This window comes from Hyla sarda, chromosome 11 (assembly GCF_029499605.1).
Source record: "Hyla sarda isolate aHylSar1 chromosome 11, aHylSar1.hap1, whole genome shotgun sequence".
NCBI lineage: Eukaryota > Metazoa > Chordata > Amphibia > Anura > Hylidae > Hyla > Hyla sarda.
This window is the reverse complement of record NC_079199.1, coordinates 105,971,993-105,990,759: the sequence shown is the minus strand read 5'-3', so window position 1 is coordinate 105,990,759 and position 18,767 is coordinate 105,971,993. Positions and strand designations below refer to the sequence as shown.

General features: G+C 45.7%; 1 protein-coding gene across 1 annotated transcript in view; it reads left to right on the top strand.

The window, feature by feature from the left end:
* Positions 1 to 18,767, top strand: part of NPR1 (natriuretic peptide receptor 1) — a 133,265-nt gene that overhangs the window by 47,893 nt on the left and 66,605 nt on the right. The window contains exons 2-4 of the mRNA XM_056547333.1: positions 12,299 to 12,498; positions 13,070 to 13,180; positions 14,188 to 14,323. Of these exons, the coding sequence (XP_056403308.1) occupies positions 12,299 to 12,498; positions 13,070 to 13,180; positions 14,188 to 14,323 (447 nt within the window). The remainder of the gene's footprint in view (positions 1 to 12,298; positions 12,499 to 13,069; positions 13,181 to 14,187; positions 14,324 to 18,767) is intronic.

The following is an 18,767-nucleotide window of genomic DNA, read 5'->3' as shown; positions in this document are numbered from 1 at the left end:
AGATCACCAACTGTATAAGATCACTGACAGTATAAGATCACCCACTGTATAAGATCACCCACTGTATTAAGTCACCGACTGTATAAGATCACCCACTGTATAAGATCACCGACTGTATAAGATCACCCACTGTATAAGATCACCCACAGCATAAGATCACCGACTGTATAAGATCACCCACTGTATAAGATCACCCACTGTATAAGGTCACCCACAGCATAAGATCACCCACAGCATAAGATCACCCACTGTATTAGATCACCCACTGTATTAGATCACCCACTGTATAAGATCACCCAACGTATAAGATCACCGACTGTATAAGATCACCGACTGTATAAGATCACCCACAGCATAAGATCACCCACTGTATAAAATCACCAACTGTATAAGATCACCAACTGTATAAGATCACCGACTGTATAAGATCACTGACTGTATAAGATCACTGATTGTATAAGATCACCCACAGCATAAGATCACCCACTGTATAAGATCACCCACTGTATAAGATCACCGACTGTATAAGATCACCCACAGCATAAGATCCCCACTGTATAAGATCACCAACTGTATAAGATCACCCACTGTATAAGATCACCCACAGCATAAGATCACCAACTGTATAAGATCACCAACTGTATAAGATCACCGACTGTATAAGATCACCCACTGTATAAGATCACCCACTGTATAAGATCACCCACAGCATAAGATCACCCACTGTATAAGATCACCCACTCTATAAGATCACCAACTGTATAAGATCACCCACAGTATAAGATCACCCACTGTATAAGATCACCGACTGTATAAGATCACCCACTGTATAAGATCACCCACTGTATAAGATCACCCAGTTTAAGATCACCGGCTGTATAAGATCACCCACTGTATGAGATCACCGACTGTATAAGATCACCGACTGTATAAGATCACCCACTGTATAAGATCACCAACTGTATAAGATCACCCATTGTATAAGATCACCCACTTTATAAGATCACCAACTGTATAAGATCACCAACTGTATAAGGTCACCGACAGTATAAGATCACCGACTGTATAAGATCACCCACTGTATAAGATCACCCACTGTATAAGGTCACCCACAGCATAAGATCACCCACAGCATAAGATCACCCACTGTATTAGATCACCCACTGTATTAGATCACCCACTGTATAAGATCACCCAACGTATAAGATCACCGACTGTATAAGATCACCGACTGTATAAGATCACCCACAGCATAAGATCACCCACTGTATAAAATCACCAACTGTATAAGATCACCAACTGTATAAGATCACCGACTGTATAAGATCACTGACTGTATAAGATCACTGATTGTATAAGATCACCCACAGCATAAGATCACCCACTGTATAAGATCACCCACTGTATAAGATCACCGACTGTATAAGATCACCCACAGCATAAGATCCCCACTGTATAAGATCACCAACTGTATAAGATCACCCACTGTATAAGATCACCCACAGCATAAGATCACCAACTGTATAAGATCACCAACTGTATAAGATCACCGACTGTATAAGATCACCCACTGTATAAGATCACCCACTGTATAAGATCACCCACAGCATAAGATCACCCACTGTATAAGATCACCCACTCTATAAGATCACCAACTGTATAAGATCACCCACAGTATAAGATCACCCACTGTATAAGATCACCGACTGTATAAGATCACCCACTGTATAAGATCACCCACTGTATAAGATCACCCAGTTTAAGATCACCGGCTGTATAAGATCACCCACTGTATGAGATCACCGACTGTATAAGATCACCGACTGTATAAGATCACCCACTGTATAAGATCACCAACTGTATAAGATCACCCATTGTATAAGATCACCCACTTTATAAGATCACCAACTGTATAAGATCACCAACTGTATAAGGTCACCGACAGTATAAGATCACCGACTGTATAAGATCACCCACTGTATAAGATCACCCACTGTATAAGGTCACCCACAGCATAAGATCACCCACTGTATTAGATCACCCACTGTATAAGATCACCCACTGTATAAGATCACCCACTGTATAAGATCACCCACAGCATAAGATCACCCACTGTATAAAGTCACAAACTGTACAAGATCACAGACTGTTCTCAGATTCTCATGATTAGTTCTAATTCTTGAGGGTTATAAAGGTGGTTGCCCTAGAGGTATCAATGTGACAAAGTGTCTCCACAATATCCAGTCTTCTGTATTTAGTCTACTATAATACTGCTCCTATATACAAGAATATAACTACTATAATACTGCTCCTATATACAAGAATATGACTACTATAATACTGCTCCTATATACAAGAATATAACTACTATAATACTGCTCCTATATACAAGAATATGACTACTATAATACTCCTCCTATATACAAGAATATAACTACTATAGTACTGCCCCTATATACAAGAATATAACTACTATAATACTGCTCCTATATACAAGAATATAACTACTATAATACTGCTCCTATATACAAGAATATAACTACTATAATACTGCTCCTATATACAAGAATATAACTACTATAATACTGCTCCTATATACAAGAATATAACCACTATAATACTGCTTCTATATACAAGAATATAACTACTATAATACTGCTCCCTATATACAAGAATATAACTACTATAATACTGCTCCTATATACAAGAATATAACTACTATAATACTGCTCCTATATACAAGAATATAACTACTATAATACTGCTCCTATATACAAGAATATAACTACTATAATACTGCTCCTATATACAAGAATATAACTACTATAATACTGCTCCTATATACAAGAATATAACTACTATAATACTGCTCCCTATATACAAGAATATAACTACTATAATACTTCTCCTATATACAAGAATATATCTACTATAATACTGCTCCTATATACAAGAATATAACTACTATAATACTGCTCCTATATACAAGAATATAACTACTATAATACTGCCTCTATATACAAGAATATAACTACTATAATACTGCCCCTATATACAAGAATATAACTACTATAATACTGCTCCTATATACAAGAATATAACTACTATAATACTGCCTCCTATATACAAGAATATTACTACTATAATACTGCTCCTATATACAAGAATATAACTACTATAATACTGCTCCTATATATAAGAATATAACTACTATAATACTGCCTCCTATATACAAGAATATAACTACTATAATACTGCTCCTATATACAAGAATATAACTACTATAATACTGCTCCTATATACAAGAATATAACTACTATAATACTGCTCCTATATACAAGAATATAACTACTATAATACTGCTCCTATATACAAGAATATAAGTACTATAATACTGCTCCTATATACAAGAATATAACTACTATAATACTGCTCCTATGTACAAGAATATAACTACTATAATACTGCTCCTATATACAAGAATATAACTACTATAATACTGCTCCTATATACAAGAATATAACTACTATAATACTGCTCCTATATACAAGAATATAACTACTATAATACTGCCTCCTATATACAAGAATATAATTACTATAATACTGCTCCTATATACAAGAATATAACTACTATAATACTGCTCCTATATACAAGAATATAAGTACTATAATACTGCTCCTATATACAAGAATATAACTACTATAATACTGCTCCTATGTACAAGAATATAACTACTATAATACTGCTCCTATATACAAGAATATAACTACTATAATACTGCTCCTATATACAAGAATATAACTACTATAATACTGCTCCTATATACAAGAATATAACTACTATAATACTGCCTCCTATATACAAGAATATAATTACTATAATACTGCTCCTATATACAAGAATATAACTACTATAATACTGCTCCTATATACAAGAATATAACTTCTATAATACTGCTCCTATATACAAGAATATAACTACTATAATACTGCTCCTATATATAAGAATATAACTACTATAATACTGCTCCTATATACAAGAATATAACTACTATAATACTGCTCCTATATACAAGAATATAACTTCTATAATACTGCTCCTATATACAAGAATATAACTACTATAATACTGCTCCTATATATAAGAATATAACTACTATAATACTGCTCCTATATACAAGAATATAACTACTATAATACTGCTCCTATATACAAGAATATAACTACTATAATACTGCTCCTATATACAAGAATATAACTACTATAATACTGCCTCCTAGCTGAGAGGTTGTGTCTGTGTAGCTCTCCTGATGTCTGGAGAAAGCCCAGGGAGGGGCCACCCTGGGTGGGGAAGCTCCCCAAGCAAGGCCCAGGCTTCTCGGCCTATTCTGGGAATTAATCCCCAGACACCACAAACCATGGATGAAAATCCTAAAGTTTCTATGGATGTGAGAAATGTTCAGAATGTTGTCAGTTCTGGTGCAGTAAGAAGCACAGATGAGAAGAAAGCTGTGGAACTAAAGAAGGAATCATCAAGTCAGGTAATGGCTGCAGGTACAATCCACCCCTCCTGCAGTCAGACAGAGGAGAACATCCCTGGAGAAGCAGACCATGCAGGAGAATCTGCAGCAGCCTGTCCTGATACGTTCTGACCGCACACGATACGGGAGCGGGAGCAGCGCAAAAGTTACAAGCGCGCCAGATGAGACCAGAGGGAATACAGCAGGAAGGCTTCAGGGGGCCACAAGTGCGGTCACTGAGAAGAACCAGGGGCCCAGTCCCCAGTCTGGAGATTGTGACCCTGCAGCAGTGACCACAGCACCGAGACAGATGCCCCCTCAGAAGCAGAGTCCTGTGAGTACCCCACCAGCACGGCCCCCCAATACTCAGCGGGCGCCTGAACTGTGTTTGGCCGAGCAGATCCCACCTCAGAAGCAGAGTCCTGTGAGTACCCCACCAGCGCGGCCCCCCAATACTCAGCGGGCGCCTGAACTGTGTTTGGCCGAGCAGATCCCAGCTCTGGTAAAGAGACTTGAGACTTTAAAAAAGACAAAGTTACAGCTGCAGAAACAGATAGACTGTATATACAAGCTAAAGGCAGCAAACCCCAATAACCAGGCTGTACATGACAAGAAGCTGAGCTCCCTCGCTGTGCAGCTCGCTGACACTGTGCAGGACATGGAGGACGTATTGGAGCGGATGGGACCAGTCGCTGAGACCTTCAGGAATCAGCAAAGATTTGAGGGATATAAGGAAAGACCAGCAACAAAGTCATCTCCATCTACTGCTGCACCCAAGTCTACAACCTGTCCAGATGACATCCAGCAGTCCTGTGCAAGACAAGAGGACATCCAGCAGTCCTGTGCAAGACCACTCCTCAGACCAGCCAGCTTCCCTTTTGAAAAAGGGGATTTGTACAGACAAGCAGAAGCAAGCGTCCAGCAACATCAGAGACCTGCAGAGACTCCTCCAGAGGTACCACAAGTCCCAGCAGTCAGCACGGTGAAGCAGGACTATGGACACGTACCTGAAGGTAACTCTGTAACCGTTGTGCAGTCACCACAAGCCCCTGGGGGCAGTAGAGAGCAGCAGGACTGTGGACTCTTACCTGAAGGCAGCAGTGCAGCAGAGAGTTCACAGGACATGGCTCTGCAGGGCTTGCTGGGCTCTGTAGTGCAGGATCATTCTGCCAGTGACTGCACTGATATGACTGTATGTGATATTACTGATAAAGTGTCTGCAGAGGGGAGCGCTTCACAGTCTGTGTGGGATCTGGGGTCATCTCTGGGGTCAGGTCCACCATTAGTTCAGCCTCCAGAGGCTTGTGACCCCCAGAGTATAGAGGTTGATGGTGGGGAGGGGGCTGTACAGTCTGATGCACAACACATCCCCCCTTTAGTCACACAAGTGTCAGACCCCCCTAGTACGGCTGGTCAGCAGCCACCACAGCGCCCCCAAGTACAGCAGGAGGGTAGAAGTAGTGGCGCCTCCTCTGGTAATGCCTGGAGTCGCGGGTCACCATTCATGTCCAATGTAAACTATACGGGTCAGGCTTTCAAGAGGAGGAACGTGGTCAGGTTCAGACATAGAGGGGCCAAGGAGGAGCTGCCTGACAGGAGGTTTGTGGTCCGTGAACTTCTGTGCCACCAAATGGGCTTCCTGCCATCTAACATCCTGGCAGTGATAAACCTTCCTGACAGGCAGGGCTATGACGTCAGCTTCAAACTCATGTCTGACCTGGACCGCTTCTGGGCCCATGTCACCCGGGTGAGAGATGCTGGTGGCTGGAATAAGTTCAGCTTTGTCCCCATCTCCAGACCGGACACAGCGAATGTCACCATTATATTCTGGAACGAGTCTGTCCCCCCCCCAGGATATTGTTGTGTGGTTAAAGAGACACTGTGACCTAATGTCAGACCTGACTAAGACCAGGGATGAGGACGGCATATGGACGGGCGGGTGGAAGGTCCTGGTGAAGTTACGGCAGATTAATAACATTACCCAACATCTGCCCAATTCATTTTTCATTGGCCGGGAGAAAGGGGTTTGCTTCTATGCAGGTCAGCCCAGAAAATGCTTCAAGTGTGGGAAGACCGGTCATATCGCGAGTGTCTGCACCCTAGTGAAGTGTAATTTATGTGGGGAGATCGGCCATGTCAGCGCCACCTGCCAGAACATCCGCTGCAACCTCTGTGGTAAGACCGGTCACTCCCACAGGGACTGTCCTGACGCCTGGCATAATATCTGTAAGGACTTCCCTGATGAGGACCTGCTGGAGGGGGCAGAGGACCTGGAGGAGGAGACGTTGGTGTCAGGGTCAGCAGTGACACAACCCGAGCCTCAGCATAACACTAGGGGTGACAATATGGGTGACACTGTAGGTGACACTAGGGGTGACAATATGGGTGACAATATTGGTGACACTAGCGGTGACAATATGGGTGACAATATTGGTGACACAGTGCCCGACCAGTCCCAGCCAAAAGCCACTGAGGGGAACAGGGAGGTCACTGAGAGGGTTGTGGCCATGTCTTCTTCTGCCCCCACATCAATAAATCCGCAGAAGAGACGGAAAAAAGACAAAACCAGCCGTAAGCCTGAGGAGGGATGGACCACTGTCCAAAAGCCCTCCAAAAAGAAAGTAGACCCCGGGTCAGGTGTAATGACCATCACAAATAGGTACAGTGTGTTGTCAGAGTCAGACGCTGAGGAAGAGATGGAGAGGGAGTTGAAGCGAGTGGTAGATGAATTTAATGAGGACCAAGAGGGTGATCCCCCCACAAAAAGGAGACCCCCACGAGATAAACATCTGTCCGAATCGGACATGGAAACAGGTGGTCAGCAGGAGGGCTCGGACTCAGATCTGTGATGATGGGGGTGACATCTCTGCTTCTTCTGCTTTCCTTTGTTATGATGGCCGACTTTACCCTTAAAGTGTTCTCCAGTAATGTGAACAGTGTCAGAGTGAGGAGGACCAGACACGTCGTATATGACCATCTAAAGTCTATTGATGCTGACATCATCTTCTTACAGGAGACACGTTTAAATACTCAAGGACTGTTACGTGAAGCAGAGCGTGAATGGCGGTCTGGTCCATCCTTTTGGTCACTGGGTGTGGAACCAAGTGCCGGGGTCTCTATCCTCTTTACCACCAATGATGTAACTGTACATAGGCTGACAGAGGTATTGATGGGAAGGTGCCTAATGCTAGAAGTTACTATTCGGGGTAGAAGGCTCCGACTCATTAATATCTATGGTTCACAGACAGTGACTGAAAGGGTTAACCTTTATAATGAAGTGAAGCCATATCTCTTCACGTCTGTCCCCGTCATCTTGGCCGGAGATTTTAATGCCTCCAGAACATCTAGTGACAGATCCTCTAATAGACCTCTAACCCGAGACTCCAAGGTCTTAAACCAAATCATTCTACAGGCCGGGTTGTCAGATGTGTTTGTGCAGGGTGGTCGGAAGGCAAAGTTTACCTATTTTTGTGGTGGAAGAAGTAGTCGTATAGATTTAGCTCTGGTTAGTCCCACAGAGACCATTGGTGAGAAAGATGAGAAGATCGTCCCTTATTCTGACCATCTGGCCTTATATTTTTGTCTGGGTGTCACACAGGGTCCTGAGACAGGTAGAGGGTTGTGGAGACTGAATTCCAGCCTATTAGAGGATCCTTCTGTGCAGAGACAGGTTCACTCTCTTATACAGGGTCAGCTAGAGAGGGTGGACTTCTATGATGATATGGCCGCCTGGTGGGAGGATGTCAAGGATGAGATCAGAACCCTCTTAAAGAGACTGTCAGTTATAAAGGGGAGGAGTAAGTATGGCCAGTATCTCAAGCTGCGCAAAGAATTGGAGACACTATATTCGGCGGGTGGGGACCAACAAAGGATAGACCGGCTGAAATCTGAGATAAGGCAGTATCAGTACAGCAGGTATACCTCCCTGGTTCTTGAACGGGATTATGGGTCCTTAGGGTCTCCTGATCCCTTTGAGAATTGCCGTGAGCGGGTGGCAAATAAATCTGTCACCGGTCTCACTGACTCCCAGGGTGTTTTGCAGGAATCTCGGGAGGGTATCCTGGGGGTGGTGAGATCGTACTATGCTGACTTGTTTCAGAGGAAGGTTTTGGATAGAGACAAGATGACCCAATTCTTGGAGACAACTCCGCTCCCTGATACTAATGATTTGGACTTTTCTCCTTTGACAGCAGAATTGACGGTGGCGGAGGTCAAAGAGGCCATTGATAAGTTACATGTGAAGAAGGCACCAGGTCCAGATGGGATAACAGCAGAATTCTATAAGACATTCAGAGACCTCTTGGCCCCAATCCTCGTGGATGTTTACACAAATTGTCTAGAAAGTCACCTGATGCCTCCATCCATGAGAGTGTCCTCGCTGATTCTGCTGTCTAAAGGTAAAGAGCCGAGTGACATCAAGAACTGGAGGCCAATTGCCCTCTTGAATGTCGACAGGAAGATTCTGGCAAAGATCCTGTTTTCTAGGTTAGTTTGTCTGTCCCCGGCACTGTTGGCAGGCTGTCAGTATGGCACAGTAAAAGGACGGAACATCTCTGGGGCAGTGATCTCCATAAGGGAGATGTTTGAGAGATGTAAAGTCCTGAGGTGTGGGAGATATGTTGTGAGTCTTGACCAGGCTAAAGCCTTTGACAGAGTAGATCATGAGTATCTATGGGCCACTTTGTCAAAGTACGGTATTCCGGGACAATTCATCGATTGGCTGAAGACTTTGTATTGTGAGGCCGAGAGCTTTCCTCTGATCAATGGTTGGCAGGGTGACACCTTCAGGGTTAAGGCGGGGGTGAGACAAGGTTGCCCACTGAGTCCGCTGCTGTATGTATTTGCCTTAGACCCATTTCTGAGGTCACTGCAGGAGTGTGGTTTTCAGGGGGTGCCGGTCCCCCACTGCCTGCCCCTGAGTGTTGTTGCCTATGCGGATGATGTGACCGTAGCGATATCTGAGCCTCGTGAGGTGGAGATGTTGTCTGCGGCCATCAGAAGTTACTCGGAGGCCTCAGGGTCTCTGGTCAACCTTGAGAAGAGTCAAGCTCTCTGGGTATCAGATACTGATCCAGATTTTGATCTGCCCCAATTTGTGAGAGCCTCCTCCTATATTAAAATCTTAGGGGTCAAATTCGGGAGGGACGATAACGCCAAACTAAATTGGGAAGAGAAGTTGGAAGCCGGAAATGCAAAGGTTCAGCGATGGAAGAACTGGAGGCTGACCTATAGAGAAAGGGTTAAAATGTTGAAGACTTACCTGGTCCCCGTCTTCTTGTATGTCTCTGTTGTGTTTCCTTTGCCAGAATGTTTCTCCGCTCGGCTCTTTAGCCTGTTCTTCCAAATGTTCTGGGGGAACAGGTTGAACCTGATAAAAAGAGGGGTCACCTACCTACAGAGGAGAGAGGGTGGGTTGGATATGCTGAATCCAAGGGTGTTCTTTGACTCCATGTTTCTAAAAGTAAATTTTGGTTGCCTGGACTCAAACAACAGCTCCCTGTGGGCGAATAGTATCAGGGACTGGATATTGCCTTTTGCAGAGTCTTGGGTGCGAGGCGGCAGTCTCAAGAGGGGGAGATGGACGCGTGACTACCTCCCCCCATACCTGGAATACGGGCTTAGATGTCTGAAGAGATGGCGCATTGAGAAGTCTTATATAGAGAGTAAGCCAAGGAAGGATCTATATGTGAGGATCTGTAGGGCTTTCTTCTGTTCTCCGCTTGCCTTGAGGGATTGTGTGACCAGCACTTTACAAGAAAGTCTTAGGTTCCTCAATGGGAAACGACTTCCTGCAAAGTTATTTGACATAGCTTGGCTGTCGCTCCATGGGAGGCTCTTTGTCAGGGGTAATCTAAAATATCTAAGTGTCTCAGATAGGAACTGTCCTCTGGGTTGTCAGCAGGAGGAGACTATGGAGCATTTCATATCTGACTGCAGGGCCGGGAGGAGGATATGGGAAGAAGTGTCCAGTAAGCTGAACATCCCATTACTGCAGAACCTGACGTATCCTGACATCATATATGCTGTACCATCCAGTAACAGGACTGTAGACAGAGAGACAATGTACATAATTATAACAATCATTAAATATTACCATTGGCACATGAGAACTAGAGTGTCCATACACAATGAGCCATTCCACCACATCACAGCAGTAAGACAGATCATGTCCGAGCTCCAGTGGGTAAAGTCATTAGAGATACGGAGGAACCAAAATAATGGGAAATTATGGAGGAATGTCTCTTTGGTTTAACACAGATGATATGATGATGTTGTTTTTTTTTTTGGTTTTTTTTTTCTTTCCCAGCAAATGTGGACTTTTTAAGTTTATTATGACTCTATATATACACTCTAGTTGAGTAGTCATTGTGTGTACAATGTTTGTTATTTTTGTTTTGTATTGTAAGAATATATTCTTTTTTGTATTTTTATGTTTGTTTTCACAATAAAAATTGCCTCCTATATACAAGAATATAACTACTATAATACTGCCTCCTATATACAAGAATATATCTACTATAATACTGCTCCTATATACAAGAATATAACTACTATAATACTGCTCCTATATACAAGAATATAACTACTATAATACTGCTCCTGTATACAAGAATATAACTACTATAATACTGCCTCCTATATACAAGAATATATCTACTATAATACTGCTCCTATATACAAGAATATAACTACTATAATACTGCTCCTATATACAAGAATATAACTACTATAATACTGCTCCTATATACAAGAATATAACTACTATAATACTGCCCGCTATATACAAGAATATATCTACTATAATACTGCTCCTATATACAAGAATATAACTACTATAATACTGCTCCTATATACAAGAATATAACTACTATAATACTGCTCCTATATACAAGAATATAACTACTATAATACTGCTCCTATATACAAGAATATAACTACTATAATACTGCCCGCTATATACAAGAATATATCTACTATAATACTGCTCCTATATACAAGAATATAACTACTATAATACTGCTTCCTATATACAAGAATATAACTACTATAATACTGCTCCTATATACAAGAATATAACTACTATAATACTGCTCCTATATACAAGAATATAACTACTATAATACTGCCTCCTATATACAAGAATATAACTACTATAATACTGTTCCTATATACAAGAATATAACTACTATAATACTGCTCCTATATACAAGAATATAACTACTATAATACTGCTCCCTATATACAAGAATATAACTACTATAATACTGCTCCTATATACAAGAATATAACTACTATAATACTTCTCCTATATACAAGAATATAACTACTATAATACTGCTCCTATATACAAGAATATATCTACTATAATACTGCCCCCTATATACAAGAATATAACTACTATAATACTGCTCCTATATACAAGAATATAACTACTATAATACTGCTCCTATATACAAGAATATAACTACTATAATACTGCCCCTATATACAAGAATATAACTACTATAATACTGCTCCTATATACAAGAATATAACTACTATAATACTGCTCCTATATACAAGAATATAACTACTATAATACTGCCTCCTATATACAAGAATATAACTACTATAATACTGCTCCTATATACAAGAATATAACTACTATAATACTGCTCCTATATACAAGAATATAACTACTATAATACTGCCTCCTATATACAAGAATATAACTATTATATAATTGATCCGGGTTATATGTTCGTGTTGCTGATCTCCTGCCTCCTCTCTCCTCAGTCGTGTACATATGTTGCGCTCCGGACACGTTCCGTCAGTTCATGCTCCAGGCGTATCAGCAGGGTTTGTGCTCAGGTGACTACGCATTTTTCTATGTGGATATCTTCGCTGCCAGCTTCACCGGCTCCAGATACCCCGACTACAGGCGGCCATGGTACAGGAACGATACGCAGGACACCAAGGCGCAGAAGGCCTTCGAGGTAAAGACAGTGCTCTCCTCTCTGCAATAACAATGAATGTTACACTATGGCGGTTATACTGCATACAGAACTCACACCATGTCCTTATAGACAGGACACTCATTGGCCTCCTGGCGAGAAGTGACAGCCCCCCCTGCCGTGTGCTGTCACTATGTGCGCTGTCACCCAGGAGCTGTCAGCCATAGATCTGCCCACCTGTCAGTCTGATAGGACTGTGGGGGGGGGGGGGGGGGGGTACTGTCTTATATCTGACCAGAAAGGGTTAACTCCAGGGATAACTCCTCAATCTTATTAAAAGGTCTGCGGTTCCCTTAGTTCTGCCTCCACCTAATGAAAGGAGCTACACAATGTACATATTGACACGGTGCAGTATATGGCGGTAACTCCTAGAGAACCCTGAGTATCACACGGCCCGTCCCATGATGGCCACCAGGGAAAACAAAGGACCAACTCAATACATGAACTGGCCAATGATTGGACTTTTCATTTCATGTCTGGTGGCTTCATCCGGCGTCACCTACAGGACGATGTGTGGTATTACAGTGACTGATACGTTGTGTCTCCTGGTCAGGCAGTGATGATAATCACCATCAAAGAACCCGACAACCCCGAGTACCAGGACTTCCTGCACGACCTGAAGAACTACGACCACAAATTCAACTACACTATGGAGGGCACTCTGGTGAGTGGGGCTCAGGGGAGTGCGGCTTGAGTGAGTGAGTTCGGGGGGAATGGGGCTCTGATGAGTGCAGCTCGGAGAAGTGTGGTTCAGCCAAGTGGGGATCTGGTGAGTTGGGCTCGGGGGAGTGGAGATCTGGTGAGCAGGGTTCGGGGGAGTGTGGTTCAGGGGAGTGATGCTCTGGAGAGTAGGGATGGGTAGAGTGGGGCTCGGGGAGTGCGGCTCGGGGGAGTGGGGCTGGGGGGAGTGCGGCTCGGGGGAGTGGGGCTGGGGGGAGTGTGGCTCTGGTGAGTGGGGTTTAGGGGAATACAGCTCTGGGAAGTGGGGCTGGGGAGAGTGAGGCTCGGGGGCTCTGAGGTGATCTCACCATCATTAGTTCCTGACTGCTCCAGAACTAGTCTTATTACCCCGGTTACCCAGGGGTGATGGGGGGAGTGAAGCTCTGGTGAGTTGGGCTCAAGGGAGTGTGGCTCAGGGGAGTGGGACTCTGGTGAGTGTGGCTCAAGGGAGTGTGGCTCGGGGGAGTGGGACTCTGGTGAGTGTGGCTCAAGGGAGTGTGGCTCTGGGGAGTGGGACTCTGGTGAGTGTGGCTCAAGGGAGTGTGGCTCGGGGGAGTGGGGGTCTGGGGAGTTAAGCTCTGAGGTGATCTCACCATCATTAGTTCCTGACTACTCCAGAACCAGTCTTATTACCCCGATTGCCCAGGGGTGATGGGGGAGGGGGCGCTGCCGTGTTTATTCTTCTGCTTATTAATTTACCACTTGGGTCTGAGGGGCCATTAATTGTTTACGTCAGCAGGAAGTGTTTCATTACCGGCCTGTGGGCAAAAAGACAAAGAGATTAAATCTAGGACATGTTCCAACGTCAGCGCGGAGTGTGCGGGCTGGGGGGTGCGGGGACACTGGGCGCGTGCAGGTGGTTAGTCATTACGTGGAGCATGTGAGGACAATGTGTGAGGACAATGTGTGTGTTCTGGGCCGTGGCCTCACGACGTCTCCTCTTGGTTACAGATGGACACGGTGGCGGCTGCGTTCTACGATTCGGTCATGCTCTATGCTCAGGCGGTAAATGACACCAGGGCGAAGGGTTACAGTATGAAGAACGCCTCCGCTATCACCGATCATATGTGGAACCGGACTTACTATGGTAAGATCATGTCCCCACCAATAAAGCTACACTCCCATCAAAAAGAGCCACGTTGTATCAATGCAGCAACAGCCCCTCTGACAGTGCCAAGCCCTATCAAAACCGCTCACACAACTACAGACAATACCGCTCACACGTCTACAGACAATACCGCTCACACGTCTACAGACAATACCGCTCACACCTCTACAGACAATACCGCTCACACGTCTACAGACAATACCGCTCACACGTCTACAGACAATACCGCTCACACGTCTACAGACAATACCGCTCACACGTCTACAGACAATACCGCTCACATGTCTACAGACAATACCGCTCACACGTCTACAGACAATACCGCTCACACCTCTACAGACAATACCGCTCACATGTCTACAGACAATACCGCTCACACCTCTACAGACAATACCGCTCACACGTCTACAGACAATACCGCTCACACGTCTACAGACAATACCGCTCACACAACTACAGACAATACCGCTCACACAACTACAGACAATACCGCTCACACGTCTACAGACAATACCGCTCACACGTCTACAGACAATACCGCTCACACGTCTACAGACAATAGCGCTCACACGTCTACAGACAATACCGCTCACACAACTACAGACAATAGCGCTCACATGTCTACAGACAATACCGCTCACACGTCCACAGATAATACCGCTCACACGTCTACAGGCAATACCGCTCACACAACTACAGACAATAGCGCTCACATGTCTACAGACAATACCGCTCAAACGTCTACAGACAATACCGCTCACATAACTACAGACAATACCGCTCACACGTCTACAGACAATACCGCTCACATGTCTACAGACAATACCGCTCACACGTCTACAGACAATACCGCTCACACGTCTACAGACAATACCGCTCACACGTCTACAGACAATACCGCTCACACGTCTACAGACAATACCGCTCACACGTCTACAGACAATACCGCTCACACAACTACAGACAATACCGCTCACACGTCAACAGACAATACCGCTCACACAACTACAGACAATACCGCTCACACGTCTACAGACAATACCGCTCACACGTCTACAGACAATACCGCTCACACGTCTACAGACAATACCGCTCACACGTCTACAGACAATACCGCTCACACGTCTACAGACAATACCGCTCACACGTCTACAGACAATACCGCTCACACGTCTACCGACAATACCGCTCACACGTCTACAGACAATACCGCTCACACGTCTACAGACAATACCGCTCACACAACTACAGACAATACCGCTCACACGTCTACAGACAATACCGCTCACACGTCTACAGACAATACCGCTCACACGTCTACAGACAATACCGCTCACACGTCTACAGACAATACCGCTCACACGTCTACAGACAATACCGCTCACACGTCTACAGACAATACCGCTCACACGTCTACAGACAATACCGCTCACACGTCTACAGACAATACCGCTCACATGTCTACAGACAATAGGTTGTGCTGCTCTGCTCTGGGGAGATAAGGCTGAGGGCCCCGTAATGCAGTGTGACGCAGTGGAGGGTTCCTGGACGTACAGGAAGCAGCTGTGGCCTTCACACCCTCCGCACAAGTGTAATGTCAGGTAACAAGGGCTGAGAGATCTCCTATCTATGCAATACTACCAAACACCGCAACACATATACTGCACCACATACACCCCACCTCTCATACACTGCACCTCTCACATACATCTTTTACATCGCACCTCCTATACACCACACCTCTCATACACCGCACCTCTCATACACCTCACCTCTCATACACCCCACCTCTCATACACCGCACCTCTCATACACCCCACCTCTCATACACCGCACCTCTCATACACCGCACCTCTCATACACCCCACCTCTCATACACCCCACCTCCTATACATCGCACCTCTCATACACCTCACCTCTCATACACCGCACCTCTCATACACCGCACCTCTCATACACTGCACCTCTCACATACATCTTTTACATCGCACCTCCTATACACCGCACCTCTCATACACCGCACCTCTCATACACCCCACCTCTCATACACCCCACCTCTCATACACTGCACCTCTCACATACATCTTTTACATCGCACCTCCTATACACCGCACCTCCTATACACCGCACCTCTCATACACCCCACCTCTCATACACCCCACCTCTCATACACCCCACCTCTCATACACCCCACCTCCTATACATCGCACCTCTCATACACCGCACCTCTCATACACCGCACCTCTCATACACCGCACCTCTCATACACCGCACCTCTCATACACCGCACCTCTCATACACCGCACCTCTCATACACCGCACTTCTCATACACCCCACCTCTCATACACCCCACCTCCTATACACCGCACCTCTCATACACCCCACCTCTCATACACCCCACCTCTCATACACCGCACCTCTCATACACCGCACCTCTCATACACCCCACCTCACATACACCTCACCTCTCATACACCGCACCTCTCATATACCCCACCTCTCATACACCGCACCTCTCATACACCCCACCTCCTATACATCGCACCTCCTATACACCCCACCTCTCATACACCGCACCTCTCATACACCGCACCTCTCATACACCGCACCTCTCATACACCGCACCTCTCATACACCGCACCTCTCATACACCCCACCTCCTATACATCGCACCTCTCATACACCGCACCTCTCATACACCACATCTCCTATACACTGCACCTCTCATACACTGCACCTCTCATACACTGCACCTCTCATACACCGCACCTCTCATACACCCCACCTCTCATACACCCCACCTCCTATACACCGCACCTCTCATACACCGCACCTCTCATACACCGCACCTCTCATACACCGCACCTCTCATACACCGCACCTCTCATACACCGCACCTCTCATACACCGCACCTCTCATACACCGCACCTCTCATACACCGCACCTCTCATACACCGCACCTCACATACACCGCACCTCACATACACCGCACCTCTCATACACCCCACCTCACATACACCCCACCTCACATACACCCCACCTCACATACAACGCACCTCACATACACCGCACCTCTCATACACCGCACCTCTCATACGCCCCACCTCTCATACACTGCACCTCACATACACCGCACCTCTCATACACCCCACCTCTCATACAACGCACCTCTCATACACTGCACCTCACATACACTGCACCTCGCATACACCGCACCTCGCATACACCGCACCTCGCATACACCGCACCTCGCATACACCGCACCTCTCATACACCGCACCTCTCATACACCGCACACACTGCACATCTCATGCACCCCACCTCTCATACACCGCACCTCTCATACACCCCACCTCTCATACACCCCACCTCTCATACACCCCACCTCCTATACACCGCACCTCTCATACACTGCACCTCTCATACACCGCACCTCTCATACACCGCACCTCTCATACACCGCACCTCTCATACACCGCACCTCACATACACCGCACCTCACATACACCGCACTTCTCATACACCGCACCTCACATACACCGCACTTCTCATACACCGCACCTCTCATACACCCCACCTCACATACACCGCACCTCTCATACACCGCACCTCTCATACACCGCACCTCTCATACACTGCACCTCTCATACACTGCACCTCACATACACTGCACCTCACATACACCGCACCTCTCATACACCCCACCTCTCATACACCCCACCTCTCATACAACGCACCTCTCATACACCGCACCTCACATACACCGCACCTCTCATACACCGCACCTCTCATACACCGCACCTTACATACACCCCACCTCACATACACCGCACCTCTCATACACCGCACCTCTCATACACCGCACCTCTCATACACCGCACCTCTCATACACCCCACCTCACATACACCCCACCTCTCATACACCGCACCTCTCATACACCGCACCTCTCATACACCCCACCTCTCATACACCCCACCTCTCATACACCGCACCTCTCATACACCGCACCTCTCATACACCGCACCTCTCATACACCGCACCTCTCATACACAGCACCTCTCATACACCGCACCTCTCATACACCGCACCTCACATATACCGCACCTCTCATACACCCCACTTCTCATACACCCCACCTCTCATACACCCCACCTCTCATACACCACACCTCTTATACACCCACCTCTCATACACCGCACCTCTCATACAGCCCACCTCTCATACACTGCACCTCTCATACACCCCACCTCTCATACACCCCACCTCACATACACCGCACCTCTCATACACCGCACCTCTCATACACCGCACCTCTCATACACCCCACCTCTCATACACTGCACCTCTCATACACTGCACCTCACATACACTGCACCTCTCATACACCCCACCTCTCATACACCCCACCTCTCATACAACG